Source organism: Sparus aurata, chromosome 9, assembly GCF_900880675.1.
Source record: "Sparus aurata chromosome 9, fSpaAur1.1, whole genome shotgun sequence".
NCBI lineage: Eukaryota > Metazoa > Chordata > Actinopteri > Spariformes > Sparidae > Sparus > Sparus aurata.
This window is the reverse complement of record NC_044195.1, coordinates 1,747,063-1,768,059: the sequence shown is the minus strand read 5'-3', so window position 1 is coordinate 1,768,059 and position 20,997 is coordinate 1,747,063. Positions and strand designations below refer to the sequence as shown.

General features: G+C 42.2%; 2 protein-coding genes across 23 annotated transcripts in view; one reads left to right on the top strand and one right to left on the bottom strand.

Annotated features, from left to right (window-relative positions):
* lrch1 (leucine-rich repeats and calponin homology (CH) domain containing 1) overlaps positions 1–8,581 on the bottom strand; it is a 351,529-nt gene extending 342,948 nt beyond the window's left edge. For all 15 annotated transcript variants that reach the window (XM_030428926.1, XM_030428929.1, XM_030428920.1 and 12 more), the window contains exon 1: positions 8,216–8,581. In XM_030428926.1, coding sequence (XP_030284786.1) covers positions 8,216–8,444 — 229 coding nt within the window. In that variant the 5' untranslated portion in view covers positions 8,445–8,581. The remainder of the gene's footprint in view (positions 1–8,215) is intronic.
* LOC115588351 (uncharacterized) lies at positions 8,372–17,375 on the top strand. Of its 8 annotated transcripts, XR_003985313.1 has the most exons (5): positions 9,309–9,334; positions 9,553–9,619; positions 10,004–16,607; positions 16,829–16,895; positions 17,280–17,319. XR_003985313.1 is itself a non-coding variant. In XM_030428942.1 (3 exons), exon 3 carries the CDS (start codon positions 11,861–11,863, stop codon positions 13,340–13,342), a length of 1,482 nt encoding a protein of 493 aa, XP_030284802.1. In that variant the 5' UTR covers positions 8,372–8,474; positions 9,553–9,619; positions 10,004–11,860; the 3' UTR covers positions 13,343–17,375. The 8 variants fall into 7 exon arrangements, 5 of the variants coding, with proteins under 5 accessions (XP_030284802.1, XP_030284803.1, XP_030284801.1 ...); XR_003985312.1 differs by having other exon boundaries at positions 16,829–17,375; XR_003985311.1 differs by having other exon boundaries at positions 10,004–16,895; positions 17,280–17,323.
* The last annotated feature ends 3,622 nt before the right edge of the window (positions 17,376–20,997 follow it).

Genomic DNA, 20,997 nt, shown 5'->3' with positions numbered 1-20,997 from the left:
AAGGAAACTGTAGCGTAAACTTGTTGGATTGCACTGAAAAGTATGTTTAAAATGGACAGCCATGGACATTGTAGAGTTCAAAAAGGATTTTTAACAAGTGGGGAGAGTTGACGGACGGCATTGAAAAAAAATTAATCAAGGGGGGGGAGTTGGAACCCTGTGTAGTTTCCCTCGTTTTCAGGGAACTCCTGCCTGATGCGGGTGACGGCACAAGATGGGATGCCAACCCTGATATGCCGGCCCAAGTACCCCCAGCACCACCGCACAAAGTTCCTGTAAGCCAGGTGTCTGTAGCAACTGTGAAGAATGAATATGTTATGCGTCAGCCTATTTGTTTTTATTTGGTGTTTTGTGAGACGTGCTTATACAAAATGTTAAATTATATAAATAAAGTAATGTAAATACTATTCTATATGTGAATGATCTAATTCTGATTTCCTGAAACTGACCTATGGAGCACAGGTTCCTCCATCTGTCCAAACAGCTGCAGGTATGTCCCTTACACAGCCTGCAGCACGTAGGGGTTGAGGGCAACTGGCTCAAAACCTGGGTGCACAGTCACACATGCTGCACCACCAATCTGCTCACACCTATGCATCACCTATGTGTAATTAAAAACAGCATATTTTATTTATTTTATGTAAGGATGAATGTATTATAACCTCAAAAGTCTAGGTGGGTATACTAATACTATAATGTGGAATGAGCCAGTACACAGTATAATTGTTTTTGACAGTAGCTGTTTAATTCAACAGGTGAGCTAAAACTGCAGTGTAATTCATAGACTGGTGGTCAGTACTATAAAGTTGCAATGACAGGTAGCCTATTGATTTAACTTTTTTCAGGGTGTGATGTTACCTGAGCCACCTACTTGCAGCAGACATTCTCTCTAGGAGAGAGATTACTGCAGTGACCACACGAGCACCTGTTACAAATAGAAATGTAATGGTGTGGCATAAAATTCACCATGGTAAACTCCAAAAAACAGGGCTATTTTAACATTTGTTCTGCTACTATATTAACCACATCATTCAAATCTTGTGGGTTGGGGGCATCATATACCACTCAGAAATGTCCCCCATCCTCTCCTGCAACTCCATCTCCTCAGAGCTGCCTGCTGCCTGCGGCGCTAACGGTTCAAACTGGTACGGCTCTGGACCACCGTGATCACCACCATGGTCCAGAGCCGTATCAGCTGTATCAGAGTCTCCGGTTGGAGACTCTGGAGGCGACAAGTCCTCCACCTCAAAGGACCTCTCTGTGGCGAAAGTGTCCGCGCTACTGTCAGAGTCACTCATGGTCAGATCGCTAGCTAGCATAAATGTCGATGTTTGTGTTTATGATTTTTTTTTTTCTGCGTGTGTGAGTGTGGTGACGGTTAGGGGGGAGGGGGGAGGGGGGAATCGGAGAGTACTCCTGGAGCCCCGCCCATAATCAAGGCATTTTTTTTTATTTCCAGCTTAGAGCACATCATCCAAAACTGAGGGGTTTAGTTGCTCTTTAAATAAAACGCAGACTTCTTCCTACAGAAGCTTAAGAAGGCTAAATTCGGGAGCCAGATTCTGGTAAAACATTACAGAGGAGCAGCAGAAAGCATTCTGAGGAGAAACACCACACTTTTGTGTACAAGAGGTAACTGTGCTCAGGCCTGATTGGGGCCAGAGCAATATGAGCGCAGGCCAGTGGTGGGACTTTGAAAGAGGGACAGGCGTTCTTCAGCATGGTACGGAGCAACTGGGCCAAGTGTATGTCTATAGCACTCTTTCCAGTCTACTGATCAAATAAAAGGCTTTACAACACTTTGCTATACCATACACTGGCAGGGGCTGCCAGCATGGCCAAATTTGGGGTTCAGTACCATACTCAAGTATACCTCAGCATGCAGCTGGGGGAACAGGGGAATTGAACCATTGACTTTCCACAAATGAGTGATTGCACTTTGGACCTAGGATCCTTCCTGGCAGCAGCTTGGTTCTACTAAACTCAGTAAAACTGGAAATAAAAATACAAATTGGCATGGCATTGTTCTACTTGCACATCCCAAAGTGAAGCCAAAACCACAATAGAAATCTCTCTTGTGATTCTCCAATGCCATTACCAGAACTGATAAAGTCTGAGTTTATTGGCACTACGGTCTTATAAATTTAATCTATTTAACCTTGGTTTATTTCTTCCCAGGAAAAATACCCTGCTATCATTAGGATACTATAAAAATGTTTTATTGATTTCACGTATAGTTTAAGAACCTGTCAAACATTGTTCCCCAATGGGAACATAAAAATACCAAATTTCATGGCAATCCACACATCAGTTCAGGAGACATTTAATTAGAATTAAGATCTATCCCTGACATCAATCTCACTGGTTTGGTAATTAGTTTGCCAGGTGAGCCTAATTAAAGGGAAACTACTTAAGGAGGAAGTTCCACACTATTAAGTCACAGGTTTCATGCAATATGGGGAATAGGAAAGGTTTTTCTGTGGATGCTTATTCTGCAGCATGCAATAGTAATCGGTAATCTATAAATAGTTATTCTGTAATCTTGCAAAAGGTATGAAAATATTGGAACAGGTATTTGAAGCTGCTGGTGCTTCTTCCACCTTCCAACCATGCTATGAGTGTTGACATCAACCAGAGGGCACTCTACAACAGGGTGAGTCTATGCCACCTGATCAATGTACAGGACGGCCAGTCAGATCTCTTCTTTTAGGGTCACGGGTCACGTGTCACGGGTCACCATGCATGCGCAAACGCACTAGCTCCTGCAAAACACAGTGAGCTAAGTGACCTGGTTTCCATTGATATCAACAAAAGAAAGGGATACAAAAAAATGTGCATTGTCTGATTTGTCAAACTACCATCGCTATTCCGAATAAGAGGAATGTGGAGAGGCACTTTCGAACTGCTCATACAAAGTACGACACTGACTTTCCTTCAAAAAGCGAGCTGAGGCCGACACTGAAGCATCGTTACGGATGAGTCATTCTATCATGCGAAAGGACGTTGGCGACAATATCGCCGCTTCTCAATCCGTAGCTAAACAAGTTGTCCCTATCAGCTCTTGGGCTATGAAGGCTGCACACCTGAACAACTGGCTTCATGGACTAACCTTTCTCTGCTGATCAGCTGTTAGCCTCGCAGATCAGCTGTTAGCCTACCAACGCTAACTTTCAAGCCGGCGTACTCAATACTCTGTGGGCTGTCCATCTTTGCTCCATTGGTCCTCCCTCCACCACAACCTCAGGGTTATTCACCGCCTGGTTTTTAACCCCATACAAACAAAAAGAAGGGACATAGTTCAAGAGGTGAAACAAGAGACGACATTGGAGTGGCACAAACCCATCAGAGACTGTATAGACCTATTATTTAATAATAATAATAATAATAATAATAATGATAATGGGTAGGCGGAGCTTCATGATCCAAGAGGCTTTTTTGTAGAGCTCATCGAGCTGGACTTGTGTGTCAAATTTCAAGTCAATCAGACTTATGGTGTGAGGGGCGTGGCCTTCCCAAAAACACATTTTCAAGCCTCAATTACAGCGCCACCATCTGGCTGACTGGGCTCATATTTCAATAAAAGTTGCTGCACATCATTTCCCCTTTGGGGTTAGAACCCTAATAATAAACCGGCACAATTTCAGAAGGGTATTATAATAATAATAATAATAATAATAATAATAATAATAATAATAATAATAATAACAACAATAATAATAATAATGATAATAAAAACAATTGGTGAATATTTCAGACATTCATAGACTAAACTGTACAGATGCCCCAGTTTATGACCTTTTATCATTTTATCTATTCATGCTTTTGACTTGAAGTACCAGCCCTTTTTCATTCTTTACATTGTTCTCCTTACTGTGTTTATAGATTTACCGTACAAACACAAAAATTTTAGTTGTAGGTGTTGTTTATCAGAAAACAAGCACAAGTTATGTTCTAAGTGCTGTATCGTAGTCAACTGGACTTGTTTCAGTTTCTTGTCTCATCCAACTAACTGGAAGGGGAGTCTGCAGGCTTTTAAACTCTGCGTGGGTGTGTCCTTACCCACACATTAAGGACACGTGTGGGTCGTTGACCCAAGCAGCCTTCATGGGGGTTGCAGAGGTTAGGTGAGCCCTGGTGTGAATGGTTGTTAAGCTGTCCAAGGAGGGAACTCAGAACTGCATTGTAGGTGGGTGATAAGTTATGTCGTAGCTCACCCCCTCTGTTCCTAGCCACTGGTTCAGGTGCGTGGACAACACCTGGGTAAAAATCAGAGCAAGGGAAGTGGAAGCTTTCACAAAACATACAAATACTGTGGACAATAACATCAAGTTCACACAGGAAGATGTTCAGTACACAAAAACAAAAATCTTCATCTTCCAGCATTCTCTCAAACCCACAACCTCTCTCACAGTTGTTGCATCAAATTCACCTTTCTCTATGATGGTCTGAAAAAACATCCTTGTTCTCATAAATGGTGTTATGAGCCAAACAGTGAAAGTTCCACCTTCTTGTTGAAGCTCCAGGAAGTGTGTGTGCCAATACTTTATCTAGCACAGCGGTTCACTTGGATGAGCTGGAGAAAAATGCAGTAAATCCACCCAGATCTGAGAAAAAAGCGCCAACCTTGGTGATGTGGGACGTTGCCTGCTGCATTATCAGGTTCAGCTGATGAGCATAACAGTGTACATAGTGGGCACTCCCGTAAACGTCGTGAACCTTGTGCTGCACGCCACCTTGGCTCCTCTCATAACGGCAGCTCCGTCATAGACCTGGGCAATTAGTTTTCCCTGTTGTCCCTCAGGAAGAAAAGTCTTCAGCCTTTCCAACACCGCAGTGCCAACTGTGTCAGCGGTCGCATTTGGAAGACATCGTACATCCTACGAAATGCAGTCTCGAAGAACCGACAGCATGCAGTCCAAAGTTCGTTTTGAGGTGCCTTTAAAGACAGGGGTGGTTTTCAGTTGCTCCTCCAACACATAGTCCAGCGACGCCGCAAAATCGACTAATCCCTGAAAAATGCCTGGCTTTTCGGGGGATGCGGTCTCATTCTGGCCTCACAATGCAGCTCAATAGCTCCACAGAATTTCACACAATCAATGATCTTCGATAAAATATGTCCATTCATGTCCACCTCTTCATTGTTTTCTCACTGCAATCCTGTGTCCTTCATCCAGCTGCGAAGCTATGCTAGTCCTGCCTAGCATGGCTAGCTTGACAGCGTTGTTCATGTGTACCTTCGAGCATTCATGTTTTTGATCTGCTCTGACTGATTTTTTAGGTCTCCAACTCCTGTTACAGTCCATGTAGTATCCGTCCCCGGCATTTTAAAAAGTATACACGGGAAGCAGAATACTGCATTTGCAAAACTACATCCAGTTAACCAAGCTGTCCTGTCGCACCAATTCAGAGAGATCTCTACATCTGGTAAACTTTACCTTTCTCATGTGTCTGCTGTGTTGAATTCAGACTTGGGGCGATATTTTCAGCGATAATTAAAAACGCATTTATTTGTAGAACGAGCAGTAACACTTGCAGTCATGCACACATCAGAGTACAACACCAGTCCCCCTGTAGGGCTGTGTGATCACCTCCTGATCACACTGTACACCCATGGCTGTACTCCCCAGACATCAAGAGAACTCTATTGTGAAGTATGCAGATGTCACCAGCATCGACTGTCTTACAAAGAACAACTAGAGTTCAACCAAGAGGAAATCAATATTCTTTCAGAGTGGTGTACAGGGAACAATCTACTTCTGTCACCACTACCAAGGAGCTGATTGGTGATTGTCAAAAGGAGACAAAGACACACACCACTGTCTACTTTAGTGGAGCTGGGGAAGAGCAGGTGAACAGTTTTAGGTTCCTCAAAATTACCATCACACAGAATTCAACCTTGTCATAACACATCATCTGTCTGGTTAAAAAAAACACAGAAAATGCTCTAATTCCAACAGAAACTTTTAAAACTGGAAACATCCCAAAATCGCATGGTTCATGCACGGCCGGAACAGACAGGCTCTGCAGCGGGTGATTTGAACTGCCCAGACATTATTGGCACCCATCTACAAACCATCTCTGTTGGTGATTTAAGGTGTCTGCAAAGAGCCAAAGGATACTAAAAGACAACACCCATCCCAGTCACAGTCTTATCTCTCTGCTGCCATCTAGAAAAAGATTCAGAAGTTCCAATACCACACGCTGTGAGACTCCTCAATTTCTTCTCCAAACCCTGGTGTTCTAAAAATACATTTACCTTGTAACCATGAAACCTTGATATTTTGTGTCTAGAAGTGTATGATTTAACCTTTTTTTTTTTTTTCCCCAATGGTAATTTGTTATCAAAAGTAAAATCGCAATATAATGAATGTTGAATCACAAGACTTGACAGAAGCAGCACACAAAGTATCTTGATAATATCAAATCAGGAGCTAAGCTTATCGTCCCAGCACTAATGTAGACTGTAACAGTTAGGCTAACGGTTGACAGCATGCAACTGAACTCAACATAATAATGATACAGCATGCACACAATTTATTGGAACAATCGCAGATACACTGAAACAAAAGACCTACTGTAGAGGACTTGATTCAAACTAGCATGGAGGGACCTAGCATAGAAGAGTTTGATGCCAAGGAGGCTGTAAATATGGTTCAGTCAGGGTAAAATGTCTAGAAGGCTAAATTACGAGGGCTGGCCTTCTGAGCCACTTGGACCACAGGGGGTTCTGCTCTAAGGGAGAGTGAATAAAGGTACAAGTTGTTTCGCCTACTTGTTCTAAAGTGGCATTGAAGTTATTGATCAGTGCCCCAAATGTTACATTTAAAGTATTTGTTAAGTTGTGGTCTGTGTACTGTGAAAGGGTAGGAAGATTACTGAGCACATACTATGTTTAAATTTCTGAACATAGCTTTGCATTTATGATTTCTGAATGTATATTCATCGATATTGTACTGTAATGACAGTACGATACTGTCTGTATACCTTAGTTCTCTTATGTTGCTTCTTGAAAAGTTTACAATAAAATGTGATAGTGTGGAAGTAAACAAGACATTGTAATTTATGCATTTATTATCAAAGTATTTATCAGTAATACAGTAAAAATGAGAGGAAATGTGAATAAAATGTGATAGTGTGGAAGTAAACAAGACATTGTTATTTATGCATTTATTATCAAAGTATTTATCAGTAATACAGTAAAAATGAGAGGAAATGTGAATATATTCTTTGCAAGTTGATTTACGGTGTGTCCTCGTGAATTTTGTGATTGTGCTCCTAAAATATTCAGTTAGGTTCAGTTGTGATCCGAGTAAAAAAAAAATAGTCTGGAGCCCTGCTGCTTCATAGCACAGTTTATTGCTGTGAGGTGACAGTGCTAACCACTGCACTACAATAATGCTCTACCTTAACATAATAAACAAAAAAAAGTGCATAATTAAGGCAAAGTCACATGTCATCTCATTGACATGAATCAAGCCACTGCAGCCTCTTAAAAGCTGAGAAACCACTTAAACATAAATAATCTGTACTTTAAGAAAAGCTTGCTGGTGTATGATATATAAACTGTGCTCTGATTATACATATAAAGCTCTGCCTAAAAATAGATTTGTAAACTTTCAATTCATTAAAATATTATTGTAAATGAAATACCTCAAACAGAGTCTGTCTGGGTTTACCCTGCTCGCCATGTCTGTTTACAACTCTAAATGGATTAAAAGGAAGTACTGGGGAATTCCACTGCAGGCCCGCTCAACACTCGGATCCTGCATTAGGCTACCTCTGTAAATTGAACATTTTAGAACCTTTTCTGAGTGTGTTACTTTATACAATCACCAATAGAGTTCATGTTATCGATGTGACCAGGAAACTTGTCATCAATAATACATAATGATTCAGACTCATCTATACATCCGGTTCAAGAGAAGAAAAGGTTGTGGTATGTGTAGACTCTGAATCAGATCAAAGTCACACGAACCTTCTATCACCAGGGCTGGGGGTTCAACTCCGTCGCTCAATTAACATACACACTCTTGATTTATTAATTCTCTAAATAACGGAAATGCCAGCACTGTAAATAAAGTACTATGGCCAGTGTGGATGTAACCGTGTGACTGTAACGCGTTACCAAGAGTAGTTAACGTTACAGCGCAGCACCGGTGCGCCCCGAGTCTATATTTGTTAGCTAACCGGGCAGAGATGCCAGAGAGACGCCTACCTGCTTCCACTGTGTCGGTCAGGTCGCGGTAGATGCCTGTCCGGGGAAACTCCTTCAGTTTTCGGGAGCTGAGGTTGAGGACGCCGCTCGCGGCTGCCTCCTCCAACGCCCGCTCCAAGCCCCGGTTGGAAGGCAGGTTGCCGCTGCCGATGTGAGCCTGGATCGTCGGAGAAGAACCGAGCTTGGAGAGAGGAGGACGAGCCGACTCCTGTCCCAACGTCGCCATCATGATGTCCACCCTCTCCGCCGTTATCCCCGTGTATGTACGTCACTGCTATACGACAGAGCGCGGGGTTAGCTAACGTTTAGGCAAACAGACCGACCGCGATTTATCCGTGCCGTGCCGAGCCGAGCCGTGTCGCGCGTTCACTTTCCTCCTCCGCGTCCTTCTCCCTGTAGCGTCAACAACAATACAGCAGGTCGACATCCGGTCGACAACTTTCACAATAACATATTCTCCAATTTATTAAGTAGTTCAATTTCATTTGCATTTAAAGTGATTCAGAAAACGTCGCCTCATTTGTTTGTTATTTCGCTTATTTGAATAAAGAATAACCTGCAAATTCTTCTCAAGTTATTATAGTAACTATGTAGTATACATGTCTACCCAAAAAGACTATCTAGTTTAATCTGTGTTTTAATCATACAATTAAATGTGCTCCATTCTACTTGCATAATAAGGCTTGGGTCAACTAGACTAAAAATGAAAATTCTCAGAAAAAAAACGAACGAAAAAATAACAGAAAATTGCTGTAGCTGTGTGTTATATATATATATATATATATATATATATATATATATATATATATATATATATATATATATATATATATACATATGTATGTATATATATATACATATATATATATATATATACATATATATATATATATATATGTATATATATATATATATATATATATATATATATATATATATATATATATATATATATACATATACACATATATATATACATATATATGTATATGTAACATAGTTAAAAGAGTGTGAGTAAATCCAGCTAAATGTGGGATAAGCGCCCTCTGCTGTCTGTTGTGGTGTAAGGGAAGAAGGATTATGGGAAATCCTCAGTAGAAATGAGGATTCAACCGAGAGGTAACATGTCCCGAGTCTCGTGGGCAAAAAAAACTTTGTTTATAGTTGTTGGAGTCATGTTAAAATTAATATGATAGTGTGTATGGATTTGCTGTGTGTTAGTGTTGATTTTTCCGTGCTCTCCACAACTTAAATGGTGTTTCTGTTTTGTTGCCGACGGAAACGTGTAGCACGGAGCTAGCATTATTAGCTTAACACGTTGCTGTTTTCTTCCGTAGAGATGTGCCCATGAGAAGGGAGAAAAATGTTATTCACCGTTCCCCTCTTTTTCTGTCATACAACCAGGTATGTGTGTGTGAGAATGAGACAGCAGAGGTGTGTCGTTGTGTTATGTTTATTTCATGTTTATCCCATGCCAGTTACTGATATGTTGAATGAAAAAGGTTAATAGCTAATAGAAATGTGTAGCTTGCATTTTATTTTAAAATAATTTCTTATTTATATTTAATACACATTCACTTTTTATTTTACTCACAGACATTACAGTATAAAAAGATCCACTATACGATCATAGTAAAAGTATTTTATTTTATTTCATTTTATTTGTATCATAAGCTACACTTTATTGTGATAAGGAGTAGAAATGAGGATTCAACCGAGAGAGATGTGCCCATGAGAAGGGAGAAAAATGTTATTCACCGTTCCCCTCTTTTTCTGTCATACAACCAGAACTGAAGAGCCAACCAAGAAACAATAAACTGGCTGTTACCACTACATCAGCTTCAAGTGATTATTGCCTAACTGAGAGGACATCAAACAAAAAGGGTTACATTGGTGCCGTGACTCGTCCATGACCACGCCGGACCGGGTGGATGTCTTCTCATTGCTTCACCGCCTTGGAGCTGTATCATTTTCTTCAGTGTGTTTGACTGTTTGATATAGATTGCAGCCATTTTCTCCGTGGGCTGTTATTTTCTTTGAATGTTGTTTTACTTGTACCAAGTATGAGTTTCAGTAAGTCTGATACTTTTGATGTGTTCCCCCTCGGTTTTAAAGTACACCAGCTCCACTTTCTTTGGGTAACCATGGGGCGGGAGATAAGTCTGGTTATGATGATGATTCTGTGCATAGTCCTTTCAAATGTGGGAGTGTAGAGACACCTCAGGTTCAGCCCTTAGATGAATTTAATCCCCCACAATTCACTGATACATCAGTTCCATGCCCTCCTCTTGATGATGGTAGACTAGCTGACCAAATGTGCACCATTGCACAGCAGATTGGACAACAAGTAGCTGATAGCATTATGTCACATCTCGCCACATCTAGCCATACATCTGCAATGCACACAGACAATGTCAAGACATCTGATAATAATGACTTCACCTCTGGCCGCACACTGGATCTCTCCCGAGTCCAGCTGGTCACTCAGCGAGAAGTTAAGGACCCACCTGCATTCCGAGGAGAGAGTTCAGATGTGTTGACTGTTGATGAATGGGAGGAATCAATGAGGACCTACATTCAGAAAAGTGGTGTACAGCTGAAGAATCAAGCGTAGGAAATCCTCATCCACCTAAGAGGCAGAGCAAAGGATGTTGTACGGTTTGGAATAAGAAATGGTGAGATTGATGTACAGCACAACCCACAAGCAATCTATGGACTCTTGCGCAAACACTTCAGCTCTAGCTATTGTTCCACTGTGCCCCTAGCTGACTTTTATTCCACAACACCAAAAGACCAAGAGGACACATATGAGTATTGGCTCAGACTGAACAGAGCTGCTGATGTTGTTGCTGGCTGCCTTACGGAGCAGGGTAAAGTTTTTGACAACCCCAGTGTTGAAGTCACACGTATGTTCATCAGACACTGCCCAAGTAGAGACCTGGCTCTTACCTTTCGCTCCAAGACAATTGATAAATGGTCAGCTCGTGAAGTACAGGAAGTGTTAGATGAATATCATCTTGAGAAGTGTGTCAAGTCTTCTAAGAGAGAGAGTAACAGAATCAACATTAATGCAGCTGAGATTAGCCATAATGCTGCTCCTGTTTCTGACACTCCAGAGCTAAAAAAGAATATGAGTCAAGACAATGCCACTCTTGAAAGACTGATTAGCATGCTGGAAAAAGTGCTGCTCCAGAGCCAAGCCCAAGCAAATAGAAACCCAAACAACAACCACAGGGCTCCTAGAATTGAGGGTTTGACTGACACACCATGTTCTGTATGTAAAGACGGCTCTCACACAGCCCTCACACACTGCCGAGAGAACAGACTGTGTTTCCTGTGTCACTCAGCTGGCCACTCAAGACGCACCTGCCCGGAGGGAAAGCACCCTCCTCTTCGTGGTCAGCAGGGAAACTAAATGATCTGCGTACAGGGGAGGACAGCGCAGACCATGTCAGTGAACCTCCCACCTCGGAGATAGAAGATGATTATGAAACTTTGTGTCACACCTACAGTAGCTCGTTGCCATCAAACAAGACACTGATTGTGCAAAACCTGCAAAGACTCCCAGAGACAAATGAACTGTTCTATACAGATGTGTCTACTGATGGTGGCGAAGTCCTCAGAGCTTTGGTGGATAGTGGATCCATGGCATGCACTCTAAGTGAGACAGCTGACTCTAAACTTTCCCAGTCCATTCCAAACATTGAAAAACGATCTGCTGCAGATTTTGTCATTATTGGTTGTGGCGGTCACCCTGTCACACCTTCTGCCATATATGACCTGACTGTATCTGTTTATGGCTATAAAGTGATCATCCCTGTTTTAGTTGTGCCAGGCCAAGCTGATGATATGATTCTGGGCAACAATGCTATCAAGTGGCTGATCTCACAGGTGAAAGACACGGCTAAAGTCCAAACCGTCACATCTTCAGCAAGTAATGCTCAGGACAATCTGCCTCAATTGTTGTCTGTGCTGTCTTCCTCAAATGACAGGGAGGGTGGAGCAGTGTCACACAGAATCGGCACAGCTAAACTCAAGAGATGTGTGAATCTACAGCCCATGTCCGAACATTTAGTGTGGGCTAAGCTGTCTGCACCTGATGTCTCTGCAGTGGGCAGCACAGTGATCATTGAACCCACTGAGTCCAAATGCAGACCTGCACAAATTCTAGTGGGGAGAGTTGTCACTCCCTTATGGGGTGATGGCTGGGTTCCAGTCAAAATAGTGAATCCCACTAAAAAAATACTCACCTTGAAGAGAAATGCTAAAGTTGCAGATGTGTCCACCTGTTCTTCTGTGCAGGACTTACCTGAACCTGTCAGCATCCAATCCAGCGTGCAGCACACACAGAGCTCATCACCGGTGCCTCGGTCAGAGGAAGAGATGTCACGTGTCTTGACCGACATGGGCCTTCAGGATCTGGATCTCTCATCTTGTGAAGTCTCCCCTGAGTGGAAAGATAAACTGTTGGAGATCATCGTGCAGTTTGAATCAATTTTTTCAAAACACAAAATGGACTGTGGTGAGGCACCAGATTTTGTCCACAGAATCCGCCTGGTGGATGACAAACCCTTCAGACTTCCGCACAGGCGGGTCCCGCCATGCCATTATGATGAGCTCAGGACTGCTCTAAATGAAATGGAGGAATTGGGGATAATCAGGAAGTCCCAGAGTGAATATTCATCCCCCCTTGTCCTGGTTGTCAAGCCGAATGGTGACCTCCGCATCTGTAATGATTTCAGGTGGTTAAACGCAAGAACAGTGAAAGATGCGCATCCATTACCTCATCAGACAGACGTTCTCGCTGCACTCGGTGGTAATGTGTTTTTTTCCACAATGGACTTGACCTCTGGGTTTTATAATGTTAGACTTCATGAAAATGACAAGAAATACACAGCATTCTCTTCCCCATTCGGTCTCCATGAATATAACAGGATGCCTCAAGGCCTGACCAACAGCCCTGCCACATTCATGCGAATGATGATGTCAATTTTTGGAGATGAGAACTTCACAAGTCTATTAGGTTACCTGGATGATCTTATGGTTTTTGCTCCGTCTGAATGTGTTGCTCTTCAGCGTTTGCAGATGGTTTTCTCACGCCTCGCAGCGAACAACTTGAAGCTCTGACCTAAAAAGTGCTACTTTCTCCGACGATCTGTGAAGTTTTTGGGACACATCATATGTGAGGATGGTGTCAAGACTGACCCAAGTAAAGTACAGGCTATCAGTAATGTCCAGGAATCTGACCTGATGGAGTCTGACGGAAAAACGCTGTGCGCAAAGAAGATCAGATCATTCTTAGGGATGGTTCTCTACTATCATCATTTCATTGAAGGATGCTCTGCCAAGGCTAAGCCATTGTTCAACCTGGTGGCAGAGCCCGCTGCTACACAAAAGAGAGGTAGGGGCCATAAGCCTAAATTTAAAAAAGGTCATGTGAAGCTGTCTCAAGCTGACTGGACTGATGAGTGTAGGGATTCATTTGAAACTTTGAAACATGAGCTATTTCACAGTGTCACATTAGCTCATCCAGATTTTAATGCTCCGTTCATCCTCGCAGTCGATGCCTCCTTTGATGGCCTAGGAGCTGTCCTCTCACAGTTGCCTCCTGATGGAAGGATTGCCAGGCCAGTGGCATTCGCCAGCAAAACACTCTCCCACGCCCATTTTGATTAAGCCTAGGTTAGATGCATGCGAACAGAGGTGGGTTTCAAAGCTTGCAGCATTCAGTTTTGATCTGAACTATGTCCCTGGCACAAAGAATGTAGTTGCTGACGCGCTAAGCAGAGAGCCGTTTGTCCAGTCATGCATGAGCCACCGTCTTGTGAGCTAGCCTTATGCTTTGCTATTGAATCAAGTCAGTGGGATGGTGGATAGGACAGTACAAGATGCATTTAGATTCGCTAACAACTTTCAGGTTGTCACTGGTCAGCCCGAGGAGGAAGCTGTTGTAATCTCACCTCCTCCTTCTGGGTCCCTACAGTCGCAGGACGTGTCAGCCGTTCTAGAGGCACATGACTCAGGAGGTGTCAGCCGAGTGAGAGGTACGGGCCCAGTTATTCCCCAACTTTTCAGTGTCGACCAGACTGCTTCTACACCGAGGAGTGAGCTGATAAACCTACAAGAACAGGACGCTGTTCTGGGCAGGGTACTCCGCTACATCCAGCATCACCGGAGACCCACTAGACGTGAGTGTACGGAGGAGCCTCGTGGTGTAATGAAACTCTTGAGACACTGGCCCAGACTTTCCATCAAAGAAGGCGTGTTGTACAAGGTAAAGAAAGACAGACAAATGAACACTACAACTCTCCAGTTTGTTGTTCCAGACTCCCTGAAATCCAAAGTCCTCCATGGCCTACATGATTCAGCTGGTCATCAGGATCAGGTTCATACGCTCTCCCTCGCCAGGCAGAGGTTTTTCTGGATAGGGATGGAACGTGACATCATTAATCACGTGAAGAACTGTTTTCGCTGTGTAGTGGGGAAAACCCCTGAGCCCAACGATCGTGCTCCACTTGAAAGCATACGCACCTCCGGACCAATGGAGCTTGTATGTATTGACATCTGGACTGCAGAACAGACAGACAAGAAGTGTGTGGATGTTCTTGTTGTCACTGATCATTTTTCCAAACTGTCTCATGCATTCACATGCAAAAACCAGTCAGCAAAACAGGTTGCCAGTCGTCTCTGGAATGACTTTTTCTGCATTTACGGGTTCCCTAAACGCATACATTCGGATCAAGGAGCCAATTTTGAGAGTCGGCTCATTAAAGAGCTCCTGGAGATGGCTGGTGTCCAGAAATCGCATACTACCCCATACCATCCCATGGGGAATGGTGTTGTTGAGTGATACAACAGGACTCTTGGGAATATGATAAGAGCCCTGCCCCCGCAATCCAAAGCGAGATGGCCCCAAATGCTTCAGATGCTGACATTTTGTTACAATTGCACAGAGCATGAAACAACAGGATTTGCCCCCTTTTTCCTGATGTTTGGGAGGATCCCACGGTTGCCTGTTGATGTTTTGTTCCAGCATGCCCTCCCCAGCAATACTGTTGTTGACAATCAGGAGTTTGTCGCCCGTTTGAAACATGACTTATCTGAAGCTGCACGCATTGCCCAGCAGAACAGTCAGGTTGAACAGGCCCGTCAGGCAAAGAACTACAACCGCAGAGCCAAAGGCTCACCTCTCACGGTCGGGGACAGGGTCTTGCTTGCAAACCGTGGTGAGAGAGGAAAAAGGAAAATTGCAGACAAATGGGAATCCACGGTGTTTGAAGTGGTGTCTGTGAAGCATGGGATCAATGTGTACCATATCAGAGATCCTGTAACATCAAGAGAAAAGGTTGTTCACAGAAACCTTCTACTCCCTGTGAGTTTCTTACCTGCAGGAGGTGACGACATTGTGGACTCTGACTGCTCATCTGTTGCTGGGAGTAGAGTGTGTGAACCAGTGGTTCCTTCCGATGTTCAGGACAGTGAGACAAAGACCATTAACTGGCTCGTGCGCATGGATGATGGGATTGACGAGGTTGTGACGGCCGTCCCGCCTGATTGTTCTTCCTCAGGGGATGTTGAGGCTCAACCCTCCGGTGAAGATGTGACTGTGGTCCCAGATGCTGTGAGTGAGGAACTGAATGCCCCTGCGTCCTTGGAGTGTGCTTGCCAGCTGTCTGCTTTTGAGGCCACTACTGAAAGTGCGGTGTCAATGTCACCTGTACCACCTGAACATGGCCCCTCCCCTGAACACTTGACTGATACACAGCCTCCTACACACACACAAGACCATGTTGTTTGTGTACAGCCACCTGCACTTAACACTAGGTCAGGCAGACCTGTAAAACCTCCAGCTAGACTCATTTGTGAGATGAATGAGCAGGTCGTAGATGACTCAGCTTCAACAGTAGATTCACTGTTTTCTTTTGTGAGGAATGTGTTTTCTGGGTAGTCTGAACGATCCAGGAATATGTTTTTTTTGCCTGGCTGTGGCCTAGGATACATAAGTTATCTCTGCTATTGAGCAATGTTTATTATATGAGAGGTGTATACGGCATCTTTTGTGTCTGGGTTGGTAAGGGGATTGGCCAAAACCTTCCTCGCTTATTCCCTTGTGGAACGTTTCTAACTGATTTTGACTGAGTAGTGTTCTTATGGCCACACTGGCAGTAATTTGTGACTTATATAAATGTGTTGTTTTTTTGAGTGTTTTGTTTACTGTACCCCAATTTAGCAGGATTTCTGGGGGGTGTATGTAACATAGTTAAAGAGTGTGAGTAAATCCAGCTAAATATGGGATAAGCGCCCTCTGCTGTCTGTTGTGCGTATGGCTGAAAAGTGTAAGGGAAGAAGGATTATGGGAAATCCTCAGTAGAAATGAGGATTCAACCGAGAGGTAACATGTCCCGAGTCTCGTGGGCAAAAAAAACTTTGTTTATAGTTGTTGGAGTCATGTTAAAATTAATATGATAGTGTGTATGGATTTGCTGTGTGTTAGTGTTGATTTTTCCGTGCTCTCCACAACTTAAATGGTGTTTCTGTTGTTTTGTTGCCGACGGAAACGTGTAGCACGGAGCTAGCATTATTAGCTTAACACGTTGCTGTTTTCTTCCGTAGAGATGTGCCCATGAGAAGGGAGAAAAATGTTATTCACCGTTCCCCTCTTTTTCTGTCATACAACCAGGTATGTGTGTGTGAGAATGAGACAGCAGAGGTGTGTCGTTGTGTTATGTTTATTTCATGTTTATCCCATGCCAGTTACTGATATGTTGAATGAAAAAGGTTAATAGCTAATAGAAATGTGTAGCTTGCATTTTATTTTAAAATAATTTCTTATTTATATTTAATACACATTCACTTTTTATTTTACTCACAGACATTACAGTATAAAAAGATCCACTATACGATCATAGTAAAAGTATTTTATTTTATTTCATTTTATTTGTATCATAAGCTACACTTTATTGTGATAAGGAGTAGAAATGAGGATTCAACCGAGAGAGATGTGCCCATGAGAAGGGAGAAAAATGTTATTCACCGTTCCCCTCTTTTTCTGTCATACAACCAGAACTGAAGAGCCAACCAAGAAACAATAAACTGGCTGTTACCACTACATCAGCTTCAAGTGATTATTGCCTAACTGAGAGGACATCAAACAAAGAGGGTTACATATATATATATATATATATATATATATATATATATATATATATATATATATATATATGTATATATATATATATATATATATATATATATATATATACATATATATATATACATATATCAAACAATATATCAAATAAAGAGGGTTACATATATATATATATATATATATATATATATATATGTGTATATATATATGTATATATATATATATATATATATATATATATATATATATATATATATATATATACATATATATATATATATATATATATATATATATAGATACATATATCAAACAATATATCAAATAAAGAGGGTTACATATATATATATGTATATATATATATATATATATATATATATATATATATATATATATATATATATATATATATATATATACACCTGTAGTGACCTTCGACAGTGGTTCATAGGATACCCAGACATGTATCTCACTCTCGATGGTAACAGGTGTCACAAGTTAACCTGGACGCTGCGCTCTCAACGCCACAGCCAACAGCTAACAGCGGTCTCCACGCCGCTCTCGAGCCGCTCAGCGTGAACAAATGCCTCAGACTGTTCCAACCATGAGTTGTTTGAGAGTACAGACATTCACGACAAAGATATGAAACCGCCAAATGCACTTTGGGATGATTTGTGCTCTGTAGCGCTCGTCTAACATTGGTTTGCAGGTCGCAGCCCACATATACATGACTTGAATCGATGAGCAGAATGTTTTTCCTGGTTAGCAGACATGGCCGAGGACCCCTCTCCAGACGGGATTCTCAAACCACACCCCCAGCACACCTAGGACCCTCGCCAGTTAAAATGAACACCACTCAATTTCATTACTAAACCAGAGCTACATGAATAACAAATGTCAACAACTGCAGCTAACAGTTTGCTGAGCGGGCTTGCTGGTAGCCAGCAACATTCCTGTACAGCAGTGGTTCTCAACCAGTGGGGCGCGGACACTCTCCCGGGGGGGCGCGAGTAGGCTACAGGATGGGAGGAAAAAACGAAAATCTGAAAAAATAAAAATAAAATAAAAAATCACGAAAATTCCCCCCATGTCGAAATGCAAGTGGTTGGACTATTATAATACACAAACAAATCATCCTTCTGGCGACTTTTTTTTGTCAAAAGCGACTACCAACAAATCTAGCGACACTTACTGGTGTTATTGGAGACTTTTGTGGTGTTTGGAGACTCTGACTTGAAAGCACGTTTCACTCTGCAGTTACTGTGCTCAACGTGCAGTGGGTGCTAACGTGAGTCCCTCCCCCGTCCAAAAGCACTCACAGGCGGTCAGTCTCTCAGTAGCCTCGCGCAGCAGTCCAGCCTGCAGTCAGAGCAGAGAGACAGCACTCTGCGTCCAGGCTGCAAATGAATCGCGGATGCGCATGGCCGCCGCCGTTCCCGCCCTGGCGTACAGAGTAAATGTAAATGTGTAAATGTACCGTATATTACCAAATAATAGCCAGGTTTCAATTAACAGCAGGGTCCCCTTTAAACGCCGGGTGCAGGTGTATATTTTATGAATAACCGCCTGTTCCAAATAAATGCCGGGTCTAATTCATTTATTTTTTTTAAATCAAGGAAGAAGACGTGACCACTGACACTGCACGTTTTTCTTCTTCTCCTTTTTCACATATTGTGCTTGCTTTCTGTCAGTCAGTATCACATTGATGATCGCCATGGCTCCGGTGCAGCAACAAAATAAAAAGTACGACTTGAAATTAAAACTTTCTGTCGTAAAATATGCAGAGGAAAACTCGGGAGAAGCAGCCGCTAGATGTTTCTCTGTCGACCAGAAGAGAGTGAGAGACTGGCGAAAAAAATCTAACTGAGCTTCAGCGTCTGTCCGAGGAGGACAGCAATAGGGCCAGGCTGCCTGCTGGAGGGAGGAAGAAGGCTAGCGAGGAGCTTGACATAAACATGCGGGGATGAGTTATCAGCAAACAGGAACGCCATGAGAGAGTGTCCCACAAAATGATCAGGACGATGGTGAAACAAATGTACGAGTGACAGCAGAGATGAGGAGTTTGCAGCGAGTGCTGGTTGGCTAAATCGTTTCCTCTGCCGCAACAACTTCACTTGTAGAAGGATGCCAGAGAATTCACAGAGAAGCTGGCGAAGTTTGTGACATTTTCATCCCGGATTTTTGTGAGGAAGGAATTAAACGCCTGTCCCAGATTGCCGCCTGGTCCCAAATAAACGCCTGGTCTGTTAAGTGATTGAAACAAATAAACGCCCCGGCCATTATTTGATATTGTACGGTATGATAACTCTCCCAGCCGGGGAGAGAGACATGCATCACAGTGCTAAGCTGCAGACACATCAGAGAGGTGATGAGACGCGACTCATCATGACTGACAGGCATCAAGGCCATTCAGCGTTACCTTACTGACCCGCCCCCAGATATTTCATTCACCAAATTCTGGACAGCTTTTTTTTTCTTTTTTTTCTTCTTTTTCCTTCATGGGCCCCTGACGGCATCTGGGGGGGGGGGGGGGGGGGGGGGGGGGGGCAACTGCAATGAACCAGCTTGCAAAAGGTTGAGAACTGCTGTACAGGAATTAGGGCACCTAGTAAGGCAGAAGTAGTAGACCCTAATCGAGCACACTCCTGTAACCAATCATGCTGTTGACTGAGGTTAGGACCTCCTACATCATTAACATATGGACACAGTAATACAGAAATAAATAAATGTAGGTGAACAGAAATGTAGAAATAAATATAAAGCATTTATTTATTTATTTATTATTTTATTTATTATTTTATTTATGCATTTATTTACTTATTCTTTTATTGATTCTTTTATTTATACTTTTATTTATTTATTTATGCATTTATTTATTCTTTTATTTATACATTTATTCATGCATTTATTTATTCATGCATTTACTTAAGCATTTATTTATTCATTCCTGTATTTATTTATACATTTATTTATTTATTTATTTATTAATTCATTCATACATTTATTTATGCATTTATTTCTTTATTTATACTGAAGTCAGGTTTAGTCCTCCATACTCTTTGAGTGCATTAATCGGTCAAAACACCTATTTCTCATAGTCACGGAGGTGTCAGCCTGCCTGCCCTCCAGTCCATATCAGAATCAGATCAGAAATCCTTTAATGTCCTGCAAACGGGGACTTTTTAAATCCTGAACAATAAAGATGTCCCGGAACATCTTTGTTGTCCAGCTGTCTACCTTACCTCATTTTGTTGTTGTTTTTTTTTACCACAGTTTTGTTGTGACCTTAGAGCTGATCCACTGCACTATGGATATTACATTACATGAGTTTAAAATAGCATTAGGGGAAGTGGATATACAGCTCCAGGATAAGACCACCTATGCTATGCTATGTTCATACAGCTCCCAGATGAAGTCCTGGAAATTATATTAAACCTGTTAAATCAGATACAGAGGGAAGGTGTAAACAGCTGGAGAAATGCTCTGATACTGCCATTTGCTAAGCCTCGCAAAGACCCAGCTAATGCAGGAAACTACAGACCTACATGTCACATGTGTAAATGGATGGAAAAGGGTCATTGTTCATGAAATAATATTTGGAACAAAGAGGTCTGTGTGAAAAATGTCATTT

What these genes read in the sequence shown, in the direction of transcription:
- LOC115588351 (XM_030428942.1), top strand. Translation starts at nt 11,861, where the DNA reads ATGGCATGCACTCTAAGTGAGACAGCTGACTCTAAACTTTCCCAGTCC.